Source organism: Idiotropiscis lumnitzeri, chromosome 1 (assembly GCF_059441095.1).
Source record: "Idiotropiscis lumnitzeri isolate Australia: NSW breed Sydney's pygmy pipehorse chromosome 1, RoL_Ilum_1.0, whole genome shotgun sequence".
Lineage (NCBI taxonomy): Eukaryota > Metazoa > Chordata > Actinopteri > Syngnathiformes > Syngnathidae > Idiotropiscis > Idiotropiscis lumnitzeri.
The window spans coordinates 34,190,553-34,211,738 of record NC_142391.1 but is presented as its reverse complement, the minus strand read 5'-3'; the positions used below and the strand labels follow the sequence as shown (position 1 = coordinate 34,211,738).

The window sequence follows — 21,186 nt, the reverse complement described above, 5'->3', positions numbered from 1 at the left end:
CTCTGCAAACTGATTGCATCAACCGCTTCCATCAATGTTCAATAGAGTTTAGATCAGGAAAGGCCGCCTGAGTGCAGTGTTTTCGCCAGAATGCCTTGGAAATCTTGAGATTTCATTGTACCTTGCACAGATTCAAGAAACCCTGAGTTGGATTTTTCAAAGCAACTCTAGAACTTAACCAAGCTCCATCTGTTTTCCCCGTTTAGGTACATCGTTCTAATAAGGACTTAAACAATTCAGCCACCATGTGGAGGTGTTATTCATGTTTTGTTGTTACAATACAAAATAACGAACGTTGTAACCTTTTCAAATAGAATTTGCAATGGGGATTGAAATTTTGAGTGCAACTGCATACAGTAGATACGAAAGGCAGAAGAACCACTCAACTAACCACTAAAAAAAAAAGTCCTCGTAATGAAAAGGTTATAAAAAAAAAACCTTAATATACCATATATCATTATTATTAAAAAAAACATTAACATTTGGAATTTCTAAAAATTCAAATACGCAGCCTATAAAGGTTTGAGTAACACATGTTGGATAATGGTTAGGACAAAGGCTGTATAGTACACAAAGGAAGCAGCGTCTCTCTGATTTGTTTGTGCGTACGAGATTCTAGGACCAACAATTCCTGACCTGATGCTGGGTTTCCATGGTGACGGGGAGACGTGCCAGACAGTGATGTGTCTGCCAGGAGTGCTTGTCTCATTTTTAAAGATGTGAGCGGGCGAGAACATGGTATGTGCTTCCCAGCATGGCAGAGTTACATAAATTGGGCAGACTTCATCGTATTCTCCGCCACCTGATCTGAGAGACAAGTGAACAGAAGGTCCATTAGAGTTCCAGCCAGACAGACGCTTTGCACGAACGCACGTGAGAAAGATGCGGGGCAGCTTTCCACTTACTTGTCTCTCACTTATACAATTTGTGTAACCATAGAGACCAGCCGTAGCCTCAAGTTGTGTCAGGCGAGGACAACCAACGTATGCACGTGAGCTTTGCCTCACACACACACACACACGGACACTGAATCAATGCTTCTTACAGAGAAGATTTATTTTGTAGTTTGTACACTTCCAGTGTTGCTCCTGGAGAAAACATGATTTTTTTTGTTTGCAGGGAGTCTCTGGCGCATTGTGGCTCCACTTTTCAACATGCAAGGACCGTTCCTGCTTTTTTTGCCTAACACTGAAACTAACAGCAGGTGTCAGACGTTCGGTCTTCTTTCGGCTCACTTCTGATCGCTGACTCATAAGAAGAGATGCTTTGACATAAACAGTCACTGCATGACACACACTGTGAAAATGTGGGAAACCAATTGAATTTGAACACAAGATCATTACATAAACACCAATTGTGTGTGTGTGTATGATTTGTGTCTTACAAGTACAACAGACTCAAAACTACTCAATTATGATAATCATGTAAATAAAAGGAGGGGGAAAACATCTTTGGTTTAAAAAAAAAAAAAGCTACCATGAGGAGTATTATAGCCACACTGAAAAGAAAAAAAAAACGACAATTTTGAGTAAATGTTATGACAAAGTACAAGGAAAATAAAATATTCTTTCTGAGAAAATCAAAATTCATAATTTTAGGGACAACATTCCCAGATAAACTCTTGTTAGATATCTGCTAAATATATTTCTTGGGAAACATATGAAAATATTTGTTTAAAATTACTTCTGGTTGACTTAATCATGTCTAGACACTCTCAAGAGCAGACATTTTGCACACACAATCCTGTTAAACATTTCATATTGATGATTATGCAGATTGTGTTTTATTATTTGTGAAAGTGTAATTAAAGTGTAATATCAATATTTCAAATCTTAATCAGTTCTATATTTTTTAACTGAACATTCAGACTTTTTCGCACATATTTTTGTTCTTTTCAGTGTGGCCCTTAATCCTTTTTAGAAAGCACTTTTGGTTCAACATGAATATACTAAATACGGGTCCCTAGTTAAATCAGAAAGGCAGCAGTCATTCGCGTGAAAAGTACTGAGGCTGAACTTTGTGGGTGTTCGCCGCACTATTCTTAAAAGCTTTTTGTTCAGTATGTCCTTCAACTTCTTCCCTTTGTCTTTTCTTGTTAGTTTTCCTTTTGGAACTGTCTGCACCACAGTCTTGAGTTGAGAATCTGCTTCAATAAATAGTCCATGATGTTCGACAGACGAGTCATTAAAAGACGGAAACGTTTTGAAGAGAAGAGGACAAACAAAGTGCAACAAAGGGATGCTAATAAATGGGATCGGCTCGTCCATAAATGGTCAGAGGCTTCCTTTGAGATGTTTCTTGACAAAGGCCACTAAACAGAAGTCCCAATTTCTAGACCATTGTGCTCTATAAGTAAAAAAAAAAGATCCCATCAGGCAGCAATTGGGTGAGGTCAATGTCAATGCATAATGTGCAAGTATCTGAGGTCAGGGTAGAGCAGGTTTGTCAGCAGGGCCAGGAGTCGAGGTCCATCTTTAAGACAGTGACCTGGGTAGCGGATGAACTGAAGGGCTTTTTTCAACGAGTCTTCCAATTCAGCGTACTGCTTATTGCTGGTCATGGCTTCAAGCATCCTCAGTGTCTGAACAAAAGCAAAATTATAATTGGTAATGGATGGATGGATATAGGAGATGTTTAGAGTCTAAAAGGGATAGGGCATGCATGAGCTACTTACTTGCTGTGCTTTTGCGGAGGGTTGCAAGTCAGTGGTGGGCTGGAGTCGGAGCTCACTTTCTGACGCTACCTGCACGGAGAGGAATGCTGCCAGGCTGCGAACCACCACCCTGAATCTAGATGCACAGTATAGGATGCCTCAACAGTTGCGTCATCATAGCCTCCGCAAGTTTCATTTTCAGAACGCTAGACAGCTTACTTGTTGGAAACGGGGGACTTCTTCCCGAGTCCGATGGCCCCAAGTAGTCCAGAGTTGAATCTTTCTTCTCCCAGATGAAGCAGTCTGCTTTGCAACTTCAACAGACCTGTGACCACCCCTGATAATTCACCGTGGCCCGCTTGAGGCTGCAGGTGTTCCAGTGACAGATTCAGGGCTTTGTGCCACCACAGAAACAGCTTGGCTTCACTGCCTGGTCCGCTGGAGACACATAACATAACGTATCATGTTAAATGATGTATATGGCTTGGTTCATATATGATTTTGAAGCAAAATGTGAAAAAAGGCTGATGAAAAAATGCTGGCAACACATGCCTTAACGACGGAGGACGTATGCATGAAAGTCAAATTGGCAAATATTACATCACAATCAAAAATCACAATGCAAGTGTGCTTTGTCATACGTTGATGTTGCTGCCACGGAAATTAGAAATCAGAATCAGAAAGCCCTTGATTGTCATTGTACATGATTTAATCTTAATGAATTACATCAACTGCAGGAGGCTGTGATCGGCTCCGTTTTTGTTTTCCGTTGTTCTCTGTGCAAACCTTTTGTCAGAGCACTGCACATCATTCTAAACAGGTTTCGCAATGAATTCACCAACCTGGGGAAAACCTGATTGGTCCACGTGGTGATTAAAGCCAAAGTCTTCCTCTCATTGATTGCCGTGTGTTCAGAGTTAAGGCGCTGCAGGATGAAGGCATAGAGTGTGAGGAAGCAGCCTCCTGATTGGCTCTCAGACAGAAAGTCTTCCACTGTGAGCTCGGGCACTTGCAGTGATGCCAACACGGGACCCCAGCCAACACACTCGTCCTCAGCTGGGGAACGCAAAGTGATGTTACGTTACATTACAAACACAAAGTCTACAATTAAAGCAAATGGGTGTTAAGTGCAAGGTTGCTCACTTACCATGATTAAAGTGGACTGTGATGCATGCCTCCATGATACGCGTCATGTGGCTCACTGAGGCCAGACAGCGGGAACAAGCAGTGAGCAGAGGCAGAATTGGAAATCCCCTCCCCTTCCTCTCCAGCCAGGTGATGACACGAACCGTGAGGGCCTCGCCTGTAGACACGCCGACTCCGTTGAGCACAGCCAGTGCGCTGCTGAAAAGGCTGCAGAATGCCATGTGCCTCCGTTCCAAGCCTGTTTCTGTGGAGGAGACGAGGAAGAGCCAGATGGTGCCTGAGTACTTGACTAATAATGAAGATGTTTGTGGAAGAAGATGAGCTCACCTGGTGGGCTGAATGTGACAATGCTTTCCAACAGTGTCTCCAGCTGTGTCTCCAGGATGCTCACACTAATGCTGCCAGCTTGCTCGAGAGCCACTAAACACTGCACACACCAGCAGACGTACGCGGCCGCCTTCAGCGTGTCCTCCTGGAACACACAACATCACACGTTGTGGAGAGTGAACTTGAACACAAATTGCTACAGAGGAGACTTATGAAGTGCGAGCAAAACAAGGAACAGCAATTGGTCTGGTGTCTTGGTCTTGAGAAAAGTGCACAGCAGTATCTTATTAAAGGAGGTTTTTTTCCACATTTTATTTTGTATACAGTATACAGCATTACAGAGCACACTTCTCTTTCATTTATTTTTGAACACGATGAGGGAGCGGGGATTTTTGGGGCACGTCCTAGTTCTACTGTTCATGATCTCGGTTTTTGTAAAATTAATTTCCCCCAAAAATGACACACATGCTATTTCATATTCAAAATGCATTTTTGGAATGGTGAGAATTATACTAAGGCGGGACTTTAGTCCGACAAATGTGATCTATACATCATGTGTATAAAAAATTAAAACAAAAACAGTAACTGACTTTTCACATTGAACTTTTCAACGCGCCGTCGATGAACCCATTCATCATGTATGTGCTGTGAGGGCGCGTGGACGAAATGCTACTTTGCGTCAAAATGCGAGATGCAAGGTGGGCATTTGCCAGATCATGAGCCCGCGAGTTGAAAGTTGTTCATATTTATCTGCATTTTTTTTAGAGGGTTTAAAAAAAAGAAGTGTTTTTTCAAAGGGTGTCAATTATACGCAGATTTGGATTTTTTGCAGGTTGATCCGGTCCCTATGCCCCGCAAACTATGGGGGTCCACTGTAAAACAACTTGCAAGAAAAGCCTCCCGGTTACGTCCTGGTAGGCTGATATGCAAGCACTTCGAAATATGGGGAAGCTTCCACCGGAGTACTTTCGTCCGTGCTCACCGCGGATTGTTATTGTTTGTATTATCAAAAACGGTGGAAACGTCATCACTCAAATAATGAATTGTTGTTTGTAAGATCCAGAAATACGTTGCCCACCAAAGTATATCAACATAAATCTTTTATGTAATGCTATGAAGTTTAAGAAAAATGTGTTAAGTGCATACTGAAACTGACTTACTATGTGAGCAACTTCATAAGGGCAGGAGTGAAGTCCAGCAGCACTGCGCAGTGATTTAAGTAACAACTGAGATGCAGAATCAGTGCTAAGCAGCAGGGAGGGAGTGTAGTGAGTGTTGACATAACCCAGAACGCCTTGGTAGGACGACAGATCGAGCTGGTGCCAAGGCAGAGATGTGCACTGGATTAACAGATTGAGAAGTGGGGAGTCCTGGATAAAGGACAGAATATAAATTACGGTCGTACCTTGGATACCGTATCTGTTAAACAGAATTTTGGATCACCTGTTGGCTGAGGAGCTGCTCCTCCTTTGCCAGGAAGACCAGCATGTATAATAGATACACCAGCATGGTGTGTGATTCCTTCTTCTGAAGGTCAACATTGGACTGAAGTGGTCCGGATTCTGGAAGTGGGTGTAAGTGGCTGCTTAGGACGCTGATCCAGTTTACTTCGCATAAAACCTCTCCCATAAACAGGAAGCAGCTTTTGGGACTTCCTCTCTCCACCTGCATGCACATCGACAAATGTGAACACTAAAATCTGACCAAGAAGAACAAACAAGACTTTTCATCCACAAATAACTGCACATGAAGCATTTAACCTTGGCTATGTGAGTGCAAGCATATACGATATCCAAAATAACTCACGATGATTCATGAGTTTGCTTGCAAGATAAAGAAAATGTGATAAGTCTCTCATATTGAAGTCAAAAACAAGACAAACACCAGGAAATGAGTTTTGAGATGAAAAATGCAGCCTTATAGTAATAGCATGGAGCTGAGGGTCAGTATGCAGAGCAGTAAGAGGGTCTCACATTGAAGAGCTGCTCCATGAGCAGGGTGTCAGGATGCAAGTATCTCCATGGCAAGTTGCGCAGGTGGGAGTGGTGCACAAACAGTAGGTACTCTGGTGTCCGTGGAGGAGTGCAGCTTTCACAGTACTGCATCAAACTAAGCCACAAGGCACCTCTCTGGCCGGGGAGTAGGCGGTCTGCAATGTATGTGCGCGCACATGCGCACACAAGAGCACTTAGAGACCCCACACAACATGTATAAACGGAAGAACTGGCACATAATGGCTTGGAGGCTACCTTTGAATCTCTGATGTAGTCTGTCAGTGAGTTGAGCATAAAGGCCAACCAGACACCCTGCCTCACTTGCATCTGTCTCCAGCCATGGGTAGCACTTGAGATTACTATGACAAAAAATAAACTGTGTTCGTGACAATGATGAGAAAAAGGTCAAAGAGACTATACGCGTGGCTGCATGAAAACCCAAATGAACTATTAAAATATATAAATGTTGAATAGGGACAAATGTATTTCTTCTCAGTGGTTGCTCCTGATCGGCAACTCTTTTCCTGGACTATGTGGAATTGTTCTGGTGTGATGACTAACTTAAGTCTCTTGGCTCACAGACGTGTTACCAAGTGGAGACTGAGGCATAACCGCTCAAGAAAAAAAGTGTCAGCAGCTCACTTCAGTGCCAAAGTACCTCCTCCAACCTGACTAGTCAAGAAAGGAAGGCGGTGACATTTAAAAAAAAAAAAAAAAAAGAAACAATTAGAAATGAACTCATTCTCTACCAGCGGAGTAAAAAAAAATCATCTTAGACGTCTTTAGCCGTCAATGGCAGCGAATGAGTTAAGAAGCATTTTGAATTCAAGGTAAAACATTTTACCACCAAAAAAACAAAAAAGTCCATTTGGCTCTATTCAACTTTTGAAGATTATCATGACCCAAAAAAGACGCACCCCTCCAAAGGAATTAAAATGAAGACCATGATTAGAGGATTTTTTGCAACCTTCATATTATCCATGTATCAATTTTATAAACATGTGATTGGTTGTTAAGACAGGAAAGGATAGAAAATGGATTGATGGGAGTATTTGTGTATTGCAGAAAATGTTATAACTGAGCTGTAACACCTCTAAGATGGCCAAAAGACTATAGAGGTATGGTACCTAAAGCGTGTCACCAGAAATATTGCAGTTTGTCAGAGACAGCTACATAAAGAGAAAGAAGATGCTATAAATGTACCCATTGTTGTTAAATACTCAGCCACCCGACATTGTGTTTTGCTGCTTCTATGCCATTATTATTATTTATATAAGAACGACACGGCTGCACAATTCCACCTACACACTCCATCAGATCAGGGTTTAACCATTCCTCGTTCTGCAGTGAGTTGAAATGAAGTACAACTTGGTGAAAACATGGCTCACAAAGGTCCACATACCTTCCATCTTCAGAGTTGAGGGGGAAGATCCAAGGCTTAAATAACTTCACAATCTTACTGTGCAGGTCATGAAGAGCTGTGAGAGTGCCACACGTTATGACGACGTATGCGCAGGAGCGCAAACATTCATGTTGAAGGGATCGCAATTGTGACGTACCTTTCATTATTCTATTGCTGCCCACAGAGTCTCTGGCACAGCTGCTAAGTGACACACTACTTAGACAGCTGACCAAATAGTCCCAGAAAGAAACAACCTCACTAATGTAAGGCGACCAGGCAGAGTAGAGGCCAAAACTACGCAGATCGGGTTTACTGAGACGACTGCGCAGGAAGTAATCACTAAGCCATTCTATTGTCTCATCCACCTTTTCGGAACATATAACAACAAACATAAGACGATGGCAGGCTTTAAATCACATTTTGGACAAGGTATTGCACAAATGTCAGAATTAAGGTCAAATTTAGCTTCCACTTGAGTTTCTAAAGAAACTATTTGATTCATTGGTGTAAATAATGACTGCGGTGGTCACCTGCTGAGGAGAAAGGGTGATTGGTGATCTATAGGGGGACCCCGGGGATGCAGATGAGCGTGCGGCGATATCAGAACCGAGACCTGGTTCGCATTTGCTCTTGCTGCTGCGGGATGGAGGTGAGCAGCCAAGCACTCGCATAGTCACCTTCCAGCATTCTGGACTCAGTAACTGATTTGAGGAGCCTGTTAAGAAAAAGGTTTTACAACAATGACTAAATATTTTGAATCAAGTAAAATAATAGATTCTTTGAAGATCATAGTCACTATTAGGAAAGAAATGCAATGAAGTCATACCACTGTTGTTGTTGGAAGACTAGCACTTAAATGAACTCGGATTGCGGTAGAGTACATTTGCATGAAAGCCAAGATGTGTTTTTTGTGTTCAATGTGATGGTTTGAAAGGGGAGGAAAGTCATCATGTACTCTATACGTAAGCCTGAACATGTCAGCAGTCCATCGCAAATACAGAGAGAGACATTCATTCACACTAACATTCACACCACCGCAACAATGAATATTTGTCGCGTTGCAAAAAAAATGAAAAATTTATTTCACTACATTCTAAGTATTACATGTTTTGCAAGAGTGAATGTTGAGTGGATGGCATTCCTTCAAAGGGATGATGTGAGCTTTATCTAAGAGGCTACTCCAAAGGACATCACCATGCAATAAGAGCTAAAAGGAAAATATGAATACACAGGAAAAAAAAAAAAAATTCTCTGTTATGAATCACTGGCGGTAATAAAAATCTTGTTACCAATTGTTTTGCGGTCTCTACTTGCAACCAATCCAATTAAAAATAATAGTTGACAAATATAAACAATTTTTATCCGCCTGAGAAGACGACCCGCGGCGTTTTATTACCCTGCAAAACAAGAACTTACTGGTCATGAGCAGACGCAGGCAATCACTGTAGTGGTCAGGGAAGTGGTGGCGTAAAAGTGAGGTCCAGTGTTTGGTGAAAAGGTGAAAAGGGGTGAGAAGTTCTGCTTCGGGATCCCGGCCACACACGCAAAGACCTCCATGGACTAACTCTAGTAAACGGGTCCTCTCAGAAAACACGGGATGCGCTTCATTCAGCCAGGTGGACAAATCAAACTGAAAAATAATGCAAAAGGAAACTGAAGTGGAGTGGCTGCGGTTGCACTTGAGATTTATCCACAAATTGGACTGACCTTGGTGAGCAGCATGAAAATGACATCTGCACTATCAAGGTGTAGTGACGTCACCACATCTTGGTAGAGGAAGACCAGCTGGGCAGGGGCTGCATTAGGCGTGAAAAAGGGAGATAAGAGAGGGCAAAGACGTCTCTGCTCCAAGATGGTCTTCAGGACACGGCTACACTCTTCAGCATTGCCCTGGATGAACACCTTGATGTAAAAGAAGACAAAATGTATATATATTTCCACTGTTTATCACCTCGCCCAAGGATGTATGTTATGTTTGGATCATGCTTGGTAGGAAGAGGAATCAACTTCTACTAGTGTTTGGGTGGAGCATGGTCAAAGAATAAATCAATCGTTTTGTTTTCATCGCTTTAATTTCTGTGACTAAAGCATGCATCTTAAACTCTTGCAGCATATGCATGAGGTGGGTTGTGTTACAATCATTGGCAGCAAGCTCTGCCTTCTACAGAATGCTGTTATTACGATTTTCACAAGTTTAGCATTATTGTAAACACACAGCTACAACCTGTGGATGTGTACCTGTCCTAGTATCTCCACACAAGAGGAGAGGTACTGGCGAGTTGGTGGATGACGCAGTGTGTCTTCACACACATAGGAGACCACCTGGTAGAAGGCTGACACGCCCACTTGCTGCACTGACGGGGATTTTTGCGATTTGTACAGGTTCACCAGAGCTCTGCGCACATAATAAATAGACACAATTTGAAAATAAAAGCCATCTTTCTACAGCTTTGCTTGATTTTTGTTGTTTCAGGATGCATAGCTGTGATTCGTTTTTATTTACGTGATAAAGTTCTCTGTGTGGACAGCAGCATCGGCCAGGCCTAGAGGAGGCGGAGCCATAGCATGAGTTTGAAGGTTCTTGATGTCCCTGCGCAGTGACGTTATCTGAGTCTGCGCTGCCTCCTGTCGTTGGACACACTCACACTACACAATTAAAACACAGAGACACACAAGTGAAGAATTCACAGCAAGGTCAAGATATCTCCAAAAACGTTTCTGCAGCATAGTGAGAGTGGTCATACTGTGACGGTGATATTAGCTGGTCCCTGGCATAGCTGCCCTGCTCTCCCTTTACATTCCAAGGTCATGGTCACTTGCTCTGGTCGGTTCTTGTAAAGCAGAGGAAGAGTCTCCAGAAGCTCCTGTTCCATCGCCACCTGTTGGGCTTCTCGTGATACTGCAATCCTGACACCACATAAACACATTCGGTTGGTGTTTTAGCATGACCAGTCATCGAGGTTTTACAGTTTCAAGAGACCTGGCTTGTTCTTGCAGTATGCTGAGATCCCGCTGCAGTAGTTCAGCAGCAGCTTTGGAGTCAGAGAGACATACGCTGGGAACCTCTGCCACTGGAGTCTTTATGTATTGGAGTTCAGGAGGTGGATGTGGAAGCGGATGCTTCTGCAAGTTGGACTGGATACGCTCCTTTGCTGTAGAACAAGAGATAGAACCCTTAAGTACTCTGATTGCCATAATAGTATATTGACCTCAGCCAAAAAGGGGGGATACATTTGACTAAGTGGTTGTCTTTTGTATTCCGCAAAAACAAATTTAAAATGTATTTTGGGGAGAATCCATACATTGAGATCTTCATTAACAGTTTACTGTGAAATTTGAAGATTTGTTTCGTATTATTTAGTTGCTATATCTCAAAACAAACATTTTCATTACTAGATGAGAGCCATATTTCTAGCATTCCTCTTTCAAATAAATTGGTGAACAGCGCATCAGTGAAAATTGGTACTGTTCTTTTTGTACCATTGCTAAGGCTTGTATAATCTGTGAAGCTGGAGTTTTGGGTTTGAAGGAAAGATGGCTCGCTCTGCACCTTCTCCCACAGGGACAGAACCTCTTTCTTGTCATACTGCAGACGCTCTTGGTCCACATACTCCAGCCATAATTCCTAAACAAAAGTGTTTTTAATTTTTAAATGTATAGAGTTAACAATATGAAATATTTGACTCTTTCTTCAAGAGGTACTAGACAGACCTGTTGCTGCTGCATAACCTGTGCAAGTCGGTGTGGTTCATATTCAGGAGGAAGGCAGGGAAGGTAAACTTCCTGCTTCTGCAGAGTTTCATCATCCAACCACACGGCAAAAACACTAAACAGCCTGCAGGCGAGCAATGATCTTGATTTTCATCTGAATGTCACTGTGAGAATTGAAAATACACTACCTGTTCTAAGCAAAGCAGGCGACCTACCTGACTAACTCTGTGTGTAGCTGAGGAGAGGTGAAGTAGGCGCGACATGGGCTGCCAGGACGTTGGTCGCCCTGGTGGTCTGCTGGGGCTGTGAGTGTTGGGGGCACTTTCAGGGCCTGGCTGGCAGCATGGTGGAAGTCAGATACGGTTTGTATTCTCTGCTTCAAGTCACGCAGCAAAGTGGCTTGAGAGGAAGACTGGAAGAATCGTCGCCCAATGCATCCACCCGCAGCCAGTCTGGAGGACACAGATAGTATATATATTTGCTTGAGTCTCCACCAAGCACTATACTAAGGCTTAGTTCAATCATTTTTTCAATATTCATGTCAAATATTTTTTAGCGGTACCACAACAACCCCTCAATAATGTACTACAGTCTGTACCTGCAAGCACCTTTGGCGGTACATCACCAAAAGGGTGACACACAATAACACACATGTTGATTGGTTGACAGGGAACATAACACAGCAGAAATGACCAAAAATAAAAACAAAACACCATTACAAAGTGTGGATTAGCAAGTACAGAATACTTAAAAGCATTGCAAACTGCAAATTTGTGACTTATAGTACAGTGTGTGTGCTGTGCTGGTATGTTTTTAACACTAATGGTGAACAATATTGAACTGCAGAGGTGGGCAATTCATATTTCCAAGCGATCACTTGTCGAGGGCCTCACCAACATGTTAACCTTAAGTGTGGCCGTGCATACATTTTTCGAAATGTTCTAAGTGTACACCAACTTAAAATATGTGAGTATCATACCCATAATCGGGACCAGGCTGCCTGAGGTAGAGCTGTAGGAACCTCTGCCAAACCAGAGGTACAAGGGGATGGTCAGGGGGCGTGGCTAATGCCTGCCAGGCCCAACGGTACACTTGTAGCCTCTGCAAAGACGGTGTGACTGGCAACTTCAGCCTCTGCTGGGCCCTCTGGTGCAGGCATAACATTTACAGCAAATTAGGTCAAGGTCATTCGGATAAAGTAATTCACGCTTGTACCTTCAAGGCTTGCTCTGGAGTCACATTAGGCTCTGATAGGAGCTCATTTTCAACACATCGTCTGAGCTGAGAGTCTTCCTCAAATGTGCCCTCCATGTTAAGCACCAGCCAGGCAAACCAAACCTATTCACAACACTAATCCTGTCAACAAGTGAGATCAATCATTTTTTTGTGCAAACTGTCGGGGCTTCGAGATCCTTACCTCTGCACTTAATGATTGGCCCTCTATGAAAGAAGGTGTGGCATTTCCAGCAATCCAGCCTACCAGAGAGGAGAGCAGACCTCGATCTCCATGGTAACTCAAAGCATTCTGTATTAGGCATTCAAACCACGGCATTAGTAACTTTTCTCATTTCCCAGATGGATCAGACATTGAATTCACACTCTCACTGATGGCTGATGCAAATACCTTATGTTGTTGGTGCAGGAGCTTCAGCAGATATTCCTCCTGATGATGTGTGAATGCAGCACAGCAGAGCTGATCCATGAGGAACAGCACTGTTTTGTCCCGGTACCATAAGTTCTGCTGAGTCAAAATCCCCGCCCAAAACTCCAGCACGGCCACAGCACCAACACGACTGGGTTGCGAACTCTCAACCACATGGCTCTGAAGGACAAATACACAAGCGTATATGTGGGGGACACATATTATGTATATTAGCGCCACTGTCACCACTGTTAACTAACTGTGTGGCTGAAATTCAAAATCACGTTCACATTTTAAAAAATATAGGATGATAACATAATATTTGGTTGTTTGAGCCGCCCCCCAAAGACCTATTTGTATACAAGAGATTGAAAAGTCAATTTTACATGTCCCATTTAAAAGGGTTGCATTCTGTTAAAAAAAAAAAAGAATTCCGATTGATCCCAGTTTACATGACCAAAAACAGTCACTATTTATGGGCCTATAAATAATCATAATCCATGTACACATAAGAGTTCTGGGAGAATTAATGTCTTGCGTTATATAATTGTGGGGAAGATTTTTATAGTTACAGAACTATCAACAGACTTCATATAAATAATTTACCTGGATAACACTGTTCAGCAGCCGGACATTGTCTCCGTAGCTTGTTCCAGTGAGGAGAGGTGCTACCCGGTGTGTGACTTGCTGTGTCACACCTTGAGGACATACGCTGTCGTACTGCAAGAACAACTGAATGCAACTCACGAACCTGGCATGAACAGAAAAAAAGAATCAGCAGGTTAGGTTTTAGTGTGGCAGCTAATATATAGCGAATGCATAAATGTTTGTCAAAAAGCTGCATTTTGTTTACTGAGAGTTGTTGAGAAGGTAGAAACTGAGCGGGTAGATTTGAGGAAGGATCGTGTCTAGGAGATGGACAGCAGCTCGCAGGTGGTGAGACTGAATCAGACTTTTTAACAAGCTGACTCCATCAGTACAAAAGTGTTCCAGGCTGATGAAGAATCAAGCACATAGATTTGCCTCATTCACAAATAAAAATGATGATGAATGCAAGTGTCATTACCTATGTCCCACTGTTGTCATGGCAATGGACAGGTATGCTCCAATAGGGATGCCTGCTTTTACAGCCCGGAGAACAGAGTGCATGCTGGGAGAATGTGTAAGTTCTGCAGGTGGAACCGACACTAAAGCAGGTACTGACCAGGCCCCTTTTGGGTTCTGTGCATTGGCATGAAGCTTTAACCTTAGTAACAGCTGCCATGCCCATTGACTGAAAGACGCTTCAGGGGACACGCCTAAGCGAAGGACACTCGCTAGATAAGACACCTAAAGGAGAAAAAAAGACGTCCTCAGTGAAAGTCTGTTGAAGTCATGACCAGCGGATGTCTGGCAATAAATAACCTGTTTAATCCCTTCTGATATGAGGCCACTATAGGGTTTGTCAGTCAGGTACTTTTGAAAGGCTTCAGCCACCAGCAGAGCCACTTTACTGTGGAGTGATGACGACAAGGCCAAAGATTCGTCCTGAAAAAACAAACTTGCCTAGTCATGTCAAAGCTGAAGAGTACATGAGACAACTTGGAAAATATTTGAGAGCACCTGTGAGTATCCCCAATTCAGACCCTCCAGTATAACACAAGCCAGTCGATTCTCCACAGCCGAAAGAGGATGCTGGAGCAACCACGCTCCGATCACACATATCTCCTCTGGTTGGGGATGCCACAAACTCAGAGGAAGCTCTTTACACAAGTACAACACCACCTAACACAGAAAGGGGTTTGGGTTTAAGACCTAAACTTTACATAACGACCTTTTAGTGAAACTTCAGGACACAACAGAACCAACCATGCCCACAGCTTGGATGGTTTCTCTCAGCCTCTCCAGAAGCACAGAGATAATGTAGGGATGGGCTGATGCTATGGTTGCCAACAACTCTCTTCCAACCTTAGAATAAATTTCTCTGGTGCACATGCTTACGTAAGACACCTGTAAACAAAACAAACTGATATGACATAGTTTTATAACTTTACATACACGTGCAATGTCTAATGAGAGCCAGCACAAGGGATTTATTAAAGTTTTGCCATTACAAACAAGCTCAGATTTGATTACACCGGTACTGTCACCAGGGAGTTTGTGTCGTACTGAAACATATTTTTAATATGTACACTGTACATATAAAGAAGATGAGGTAACTAAGATATCATAAATACTTCATAGTAAAGAAGCAGTTTAGTTTTATACAAAAAAAAATCTATTCCGTAATTCATTTGAAATACAAATAAATAGCTTATAGACCAGGGGTGGGCAAACTTTTTGATTGGCGGGCCACAATGGGTTCTAAAATTTGACAGAGGGGCCCAACCAGGAGAAGATGGATGGAGCGTTTTGGTAACCTTACCTCATCGGAGAAAAAAAATACATTTAATTTTAAATGAAAGTGAACAAAAGCATTATAACAAAATATGTCTTTGAAAAACGACAGTATTCAAAAAATAAAACATTAATGAGGTTTATTCATTTAATTTTTTTCAAGTTCGGCGGGCCGGATTAAATCGTTTAATGGGCCGCATGTGGCCCCCGGGCCGTAGTTTGCCCACGCCTGCTTTAGACAATGTCCAAAACTGGCATTATAATCCTTGCAGATGCAAAATTATCACTGCGGTTCTTGTATGGGGTCTCATTAGATTGTGCAGGTGTACCTCACGTTATCAAAAAAACTAACAGAAATCTCATCCGTCCTTTGCATATTATTGTCATACCTGGTAAATCAGCAGAGTGATGGTGGTGACGAATGCAGGATCAGAGTACTGAGTGGATGTGGCCATGTGCGCGAGGGCAGTGAGGAGGGAGATACCGTCAGAGCTGTTCACCTCACACAACCACAGCTCAAATCGTTCTTGGTGTTCTGGTTCTGTAACAAACATGGTCAGCCCATGATTACCAGTGCATCGGGTTTAAGGATCTTCTATACATATTGATTTAAAAACTTGAAGACATGTTCTGTTTTATATACACAGAACCAGGTATAATAAAGTTATTACGACCAATGCAAATACTTCTTATCACATTTTGATTTGCTTACCTCTTAGAGCCTGAATGCAGGCTTGTGTGTCACTAGAATTATTAAGAGTCTCCAGTCCTGCTGTTTCGGCGCCCTGCATCACATAAAGGATCTTCCAAAGCATGGGGCTGGACAGAGTCCCGTACGGCATTTCAGACATGAATAACCAAATTCCCAACCTGCAAAAGAAATCCGTAGTACAAGTGTAAGAATACCTATTTTTTGTTCTGTTCAGTGAAAATCTTGTGAATAGTACCATACCTCTTGTTTCTGAGAACATGCAGAACAGCCCTGAGAAAAAAATGATCATATTCCACTTGCAGCTTTTCCAGAGGCAAAGAGTGGACATGAGAGCTGGATCCACTGATACCAGTCACACTGACATATTGTGCCCAGTGATCACTGACATAACACAGTGTCATCCTGCAGAGAAAAAGATAATGAAGTGTGTTATATAGCAAAACGAGTGCGGGTGTAGCAACTGCGTCATTCACTTGGTGCACTTACCGTATGATGTGTCCTATTCGTTTCACTAGCTGTCTGTATCGGGCCCTGTTATAAGTTTGTAAGCCAAGGGCGAGTATTTCAATGAGCGAGGAAGCAAAAGCAAACACACGCATCATCTTCTGACTGGAGTAACCCTGAGGCTCATAAACACCTACAAACAAATTGCTGAGTAAGTTTACACATACAAGGAAATACCTTTATAATCATGAATAAAAAAAAATAAAAAAAATAACACTTGGGAGTGAACTGAGACTACTGTGGCAGGCGGTTGTCACGTTTCAGATGAACATTTACCGTGCTTACTGATCCCCAGCATGTGTGAATAGAGCTGCTGGAATGGAAACTGGGACATAAAGGAGACAAGGTCGTCTTCACACAGCAGAAACCAACTGCTCTCTGGATCCTCATCCTAAAAATGAGGATAGCACATTAGACATTCAGTTTATCCAACATCGGGCAGCAGATTTGGTATAAGGTAAGCAGACTGACATTTACTATAAATGTTCAGTAATTTAGTACACTTTTTAAATAGCTTTGAGTGTCATTCAGCCGATAGGAACAAAGACAAGAACATATTATAATTTGAATTTGAACATCTTGGAAACTGCGTGTGAATGATGTCGTTGGCAAGCTACAAGTACCTCCTCTCCACCTTCGTCCACAAGAGTCCAGTTGCCTGACCCAGGTCCAGATGAAGCCGAATTAAGGCTCTCACATGGTTTCATATGACCTAAAAACTCTGCACGGTGTCTAGAGTCAAAACAGAAATACAATTGGCTAAGTGAGACGAGATGCTTTTATTTTCATGGGACGGTTTAGTAATTCAATAAATCACCAAGAATATTCACACACCTGTATCAGTCCAAAACAAGAACTGCATCATAGCAGATGTGGTTACCCAACCTTGCACAAATACGTAGTCTTCCTTATCATGGTATGAAAGTTTACTGAAAACCACATTCTATTGCGCAAGTGTACCTAATGCTGTGGGCAGTATCAGTGAGTAAATTTCTTTACTTACCGAGAAGGCGACATTAGAATTGCCAAAGCTTGCATGAAGTCCTGCACTCCACAGGCATTCGCCCATACTTCAATCTGAGCAGATTAAAATGGAGTTCAGATTCTGTACATGTATGACGACTGATAGAATGTTTACTCAGCCAACCTGAAGGAAAGGGGCAGCCCACTTGCCCACCCCAGCAGGACAGCACAGCAGATGACACAGCACAAACAGGTGCTCTCCTGACCCACCAACATGCAGGAGCACTCCCACCTGATGAGAAAATAAAAAAAACATGGCAAAACGCATTTATTGAGCAGTGAAGACCGAACACACACAAAAGTGAGTGTGTGAGTGTGTGCAAACTGTAAACTATTACCAGTATCTCCAACCAGTGATGGATGTCTGCCTGGAACTGTGTGTCATCAAGGACTCTTCTTGTGAAACTAAAGAGGACACTAATGGCGTCTTTCAATGGCTGAATGGAACAAGGTTGTCTTTGGCCTGCTGAATAATCTGATGAGAAAAATACACATACAAGAAAAATAAATTCAGCTCAGGGGCAGTCACTGTTTGCATACGCCCTCACTCGGACAACTAATGGCTTGCCTGCGTGTGTGGTCTGCTTTAATGTGTCGTGTGTGAAAAGAAATCGCAGATTATAATTACATTTCATCTTGAGGGATCATAATCAGTATCATAAATGCATGTGCAAGGCTTTAAGTCACAGTGTGTTATTACCTTTTAATAGGCAGTACAAGAATGATTCCACCTGGAGGCGCGACAGCGAAGCAGTATATGCGTGCAAGGCCACCTTCTGATGGAGTAGTTCACTGCGAATTTCGAATAATTTGCTCAGCTCAGCCAGCACACTCTGACTGAACTCTGCCTGCTGGAAGCGATGATATCCACACACTTTGGATTGATCTGCACATACACCCTTTAAGGGAGAAATGCAAATACATCAGATAATTATTTTTATCATTGGATTTAGTGAATATTTGTGCTTGCTGTGGTTTAAGATACACTGAACCTGGAGTGTTAACTGTTCATCTCGGAAGCTCCACAGACGATTTTGAGTGCTTTTACAGTCGGACGACTGCGTGTGCAATTGTGTGTGAGATTGGGTCAGCTGTCTGCGACAGCGCCAGTAGTTCTGCAGAAGTTCTGCTAATTCGTGGTTCTCTTGTCGAGCAAGCGCACAGAACTGAGTCGTGCATACTTCAACGCCCTCTAGCCAAGCCCGTAAACCTCCTACTGGCTCCCAAACACTCAGCTGCTCCAATGAGAATGGCTGCAAAAGAAAAAATATGAAGCTGGGATTAGGTTATTAATAATGAATATAATAAAAATATAATATAGTTCAGCCATCCAGACCTTTTCTAATGCTTGTCTTACATTTACGGGGTCGGCCCCGACAATTATTATGAATAAGGAGGGTTGAGGCCCGAAGGACAGGGGACTGACCGGCAATAACGGGTCAAGTGCCGAGCTCTGAATGTAAAATACTTTTGCACCTCCCATGTAATACAAAAATTCTCCACAGACAATAACGCTCAGATTTGAATGTCATAGAAAAATAAAAGTACAGTAGAGTAACAGAAATATTGCTAAATTAATGACTTTGTGCATATATCACAAAAGCCCCAAAACTTCCTGTTTTATATTGCTTGTGCCAATATAAAAGTGTGATTTTCAAAATAAAAGTAGGAATAAACAAACCAAAACTCACCAGAATAGCAGGACAGCCTGTTTAAAGGCAACATATTCAGCTTTTTTTGCTATAAATGTTATGAGTTAGATAATATAAAAGGCAGATTTAATCTTTATTTTGATTCATATTTTTTATTTATATTATTTATTTTCAAGGAAACATTTATTTTATATTTAATTGGAGTTAAAAAGAAGACAATACCAAAGAATTAAAGGTTCAAATAAAGCAAACAAAGTAAAATGATTTTCATTTAATAATCAGTTGTTACGTTCTGTTTTCAAAATAGATGAGTGAGGGGGTACACACTACGCATACTTGCATCGTATGACAAAAATACTAAGACGAGCCCAACAATAAACTGCATTACTTTATTAATGTGTACCTAATGAAGTGGTCATTAAGAGCATTCACACCATGGTTCTTTCTACTTGGGTGAATAACATTAGAAAAAAAGGTACCTCCTTACTCACCTTGAGCAAGTTTTTAAAAATAATTTGTTTCATTTGACTAAATAAAAAATATTCAGCAAAGCAATGTCAAGTAGCATGTGAAAATACCTGGACCTCCGTTGTGGTTCTTGGTAATTCAGGATAGAGTTTGTTCTTGGAAAGTTCAGCTACAGACTCCAAAGCCTGCAAACTTGGAGGAGACGATTCCTGCTCAGCAAGGGCTAAAACTGCAGGTCCTTTCCCACAATTCTTCACAGCTTCTTTGTGAAGCTCTAGCAAGGATCCCTCCTCCAGTGTCGGGACAGATGGGTATAGTGAAGGAGCACTAGGGACATGTTTGATGTCAAAATGGGTCGAAACACATGACACTTGTGATGTGCTCTTAAGCTCGGACACCAACACACGTGTTCCCTCTGTTTCTTTCTGCTTTGTCTGTTGCACTGTGGCTTGTGATGTCTGTGACAAATCTAGAGCGGGTTGTAAAGTTTCAGTTAATGCTGATGTTAATGTAGTTTGTGGCGAGGAGGTCTCATGTGATTCTGCGGGCAAATCTAATGCCTGGGCTTTAGTCTCAGGGATAAGAGTAGGCTCATGCTTTTCCTCTTGTGGTTCCTGCTGTGGGAGGCATAAGGGGATGCTGGTGAATTCAGAGGTGGAAGCACCATCACAAACGGCTGAGGGGGCAACATTGCTCTTGGCTTCTGTCGTTTTATGCTTCCTGGCCAGCTGGGAATATAAATAAAACAGAATAATCAACTCAGAAAATAGAGGATTTTTCTGAGCAAGTCATCGGCACAAGCAAATATAAAGTACGAGCCTTCACACCAGATTCTTATTTTACATCTGCTCAATCCATAATAAGCGTCAATGCAAATGAGAACAAGGACAGGTATGCAATAGTCACCTTTCCACCGACTTTCGCCTTGGTCTTCTTGGGTCGCACTGCCTCCATCTTTAAGCCGTGTCTCACATCACAACTTCCCCGGTAAACACTTTCTGACGGAGACGGTCTTCGAAGTAATGTTATGCACACAGACTCGACAACAACCCATGGATCAAAGGTGCAAACAACGTTTTTCTCTTTGATAAGCAGCAAGCGGCAGGCTGTGTTGACAAGATAAATACCGACAGGACCAGTAAACACAAATATGTATCGTTGGCCACAATTAAGAAGGCAATTACAAGCGTGTTCACTTTACGGGGTAGACATTATGGATGACATAAAATATGTTGCCAGAAAAAAAAATATGACGGAGTCAAAGCTAAGCTATGATGCTAACGGAAATCGGCTTGTTTGTTCGTCGCGCAGTCTACCTCAATGTACATTAATCAGCCAGCGTCTCGGACGTCCTTGTTCTATTTCTCATGTCATAAAAATGAGAAAACATTTAATGAAAGCGGATGACATGTTACGACATTCTCATTTGCGTTCAGCTGTCATTTGTTTTGTTTTTCAGGAACTGTGCTGAATCACGTGGTAACTCCACCTTACTACGGAAGTTGAGAAAGACCAAACTTGATCGTAAACAAACAACCCCCCCCCCACGTAATTTCGGAAATGAAAATAAAAAATG

At 42.2% G+C, this 21,186-nt stretch overlaps 1 protein-coding gene across 1 annotated transcript; it reads right to left on the bottom strand.

Annotated features, from left to right (window-relative positions):
- Positions 1 to 1,035: 1,035 nt before the first annotated feature.
- Positions 1,036 to 21,084, bottom strand: epg5 (ectopic P-granules autophagy protein 5 homolog (C. elegans)). Its single transcript, XM_088297034.1, has 45 exons — positions 20,517 to 21,084; positions 19,721 to 20,338; positions 18,483 to 18,743; positions 18,191 to 18,389; positions 17,829 to 17,965; positions 17,615 to 17,722; positions 17,471 to 17,544; positions 17,091 to 17,199; positions 16,744 to 16,858; positions 16,450 to 16,600; positions 16,204 to 16,365; positions 15,964 to 16,121; positions 15,641 to 15,792; positions 14,724 to 14,864; positions 14,478 to 14,639; positions 14,280 to 14,402; positions 13,942 to 14,204; positions 13,729 to 13,869; positions 13,482 to 13,626; positions 12,858 to 13,055; positions 12,651 to 12,758; positions 12,449 to 12,571; positions 12,213 to 12,379; positions 11,449 to 11,685; positions 11,234 to 11,357; positions 11,003 to 11,147; positions 10,503 to 10,674; positions 10,267 to 10,429; positions 10,026 to 10,168; positions 9,761 to 9,917; positions 9,230 to 9,424; positions 8,939 to 9,152; positions 8,053 to 8,237; positions 7,680 to 7,887; positions 7,523 to 7,598; positions 6,376 to 6,479; positions 6,100 to 6,275; positions 5,570 to 5,791; positions 5,287 to 5,496; positions 4,127 to 4,271; positions 3,801 to 4,043; positions 3,496 to 3,709; positions 2,873 to 3,091; positions 2,675 to 2,789; positions 1,036 to 2,581 (listed from the first exon to the last, which is right to left on the bottom strand). Exons 1-45 carry the CDS (start codon positions 20,562 to 20,564, stop codon positions 2,399 to 2,401), a joined length of 7,713 nt encoding a protein of 2,570 aa, XP_088153160.1. The 5' UTR covers positions 20,565 to 21,084; the 3' UTR covers positions 1,036 to 2,398.
- Between the last annotated feature and the right edge of the window lie 102 nt (positions 21,085 to 21,186).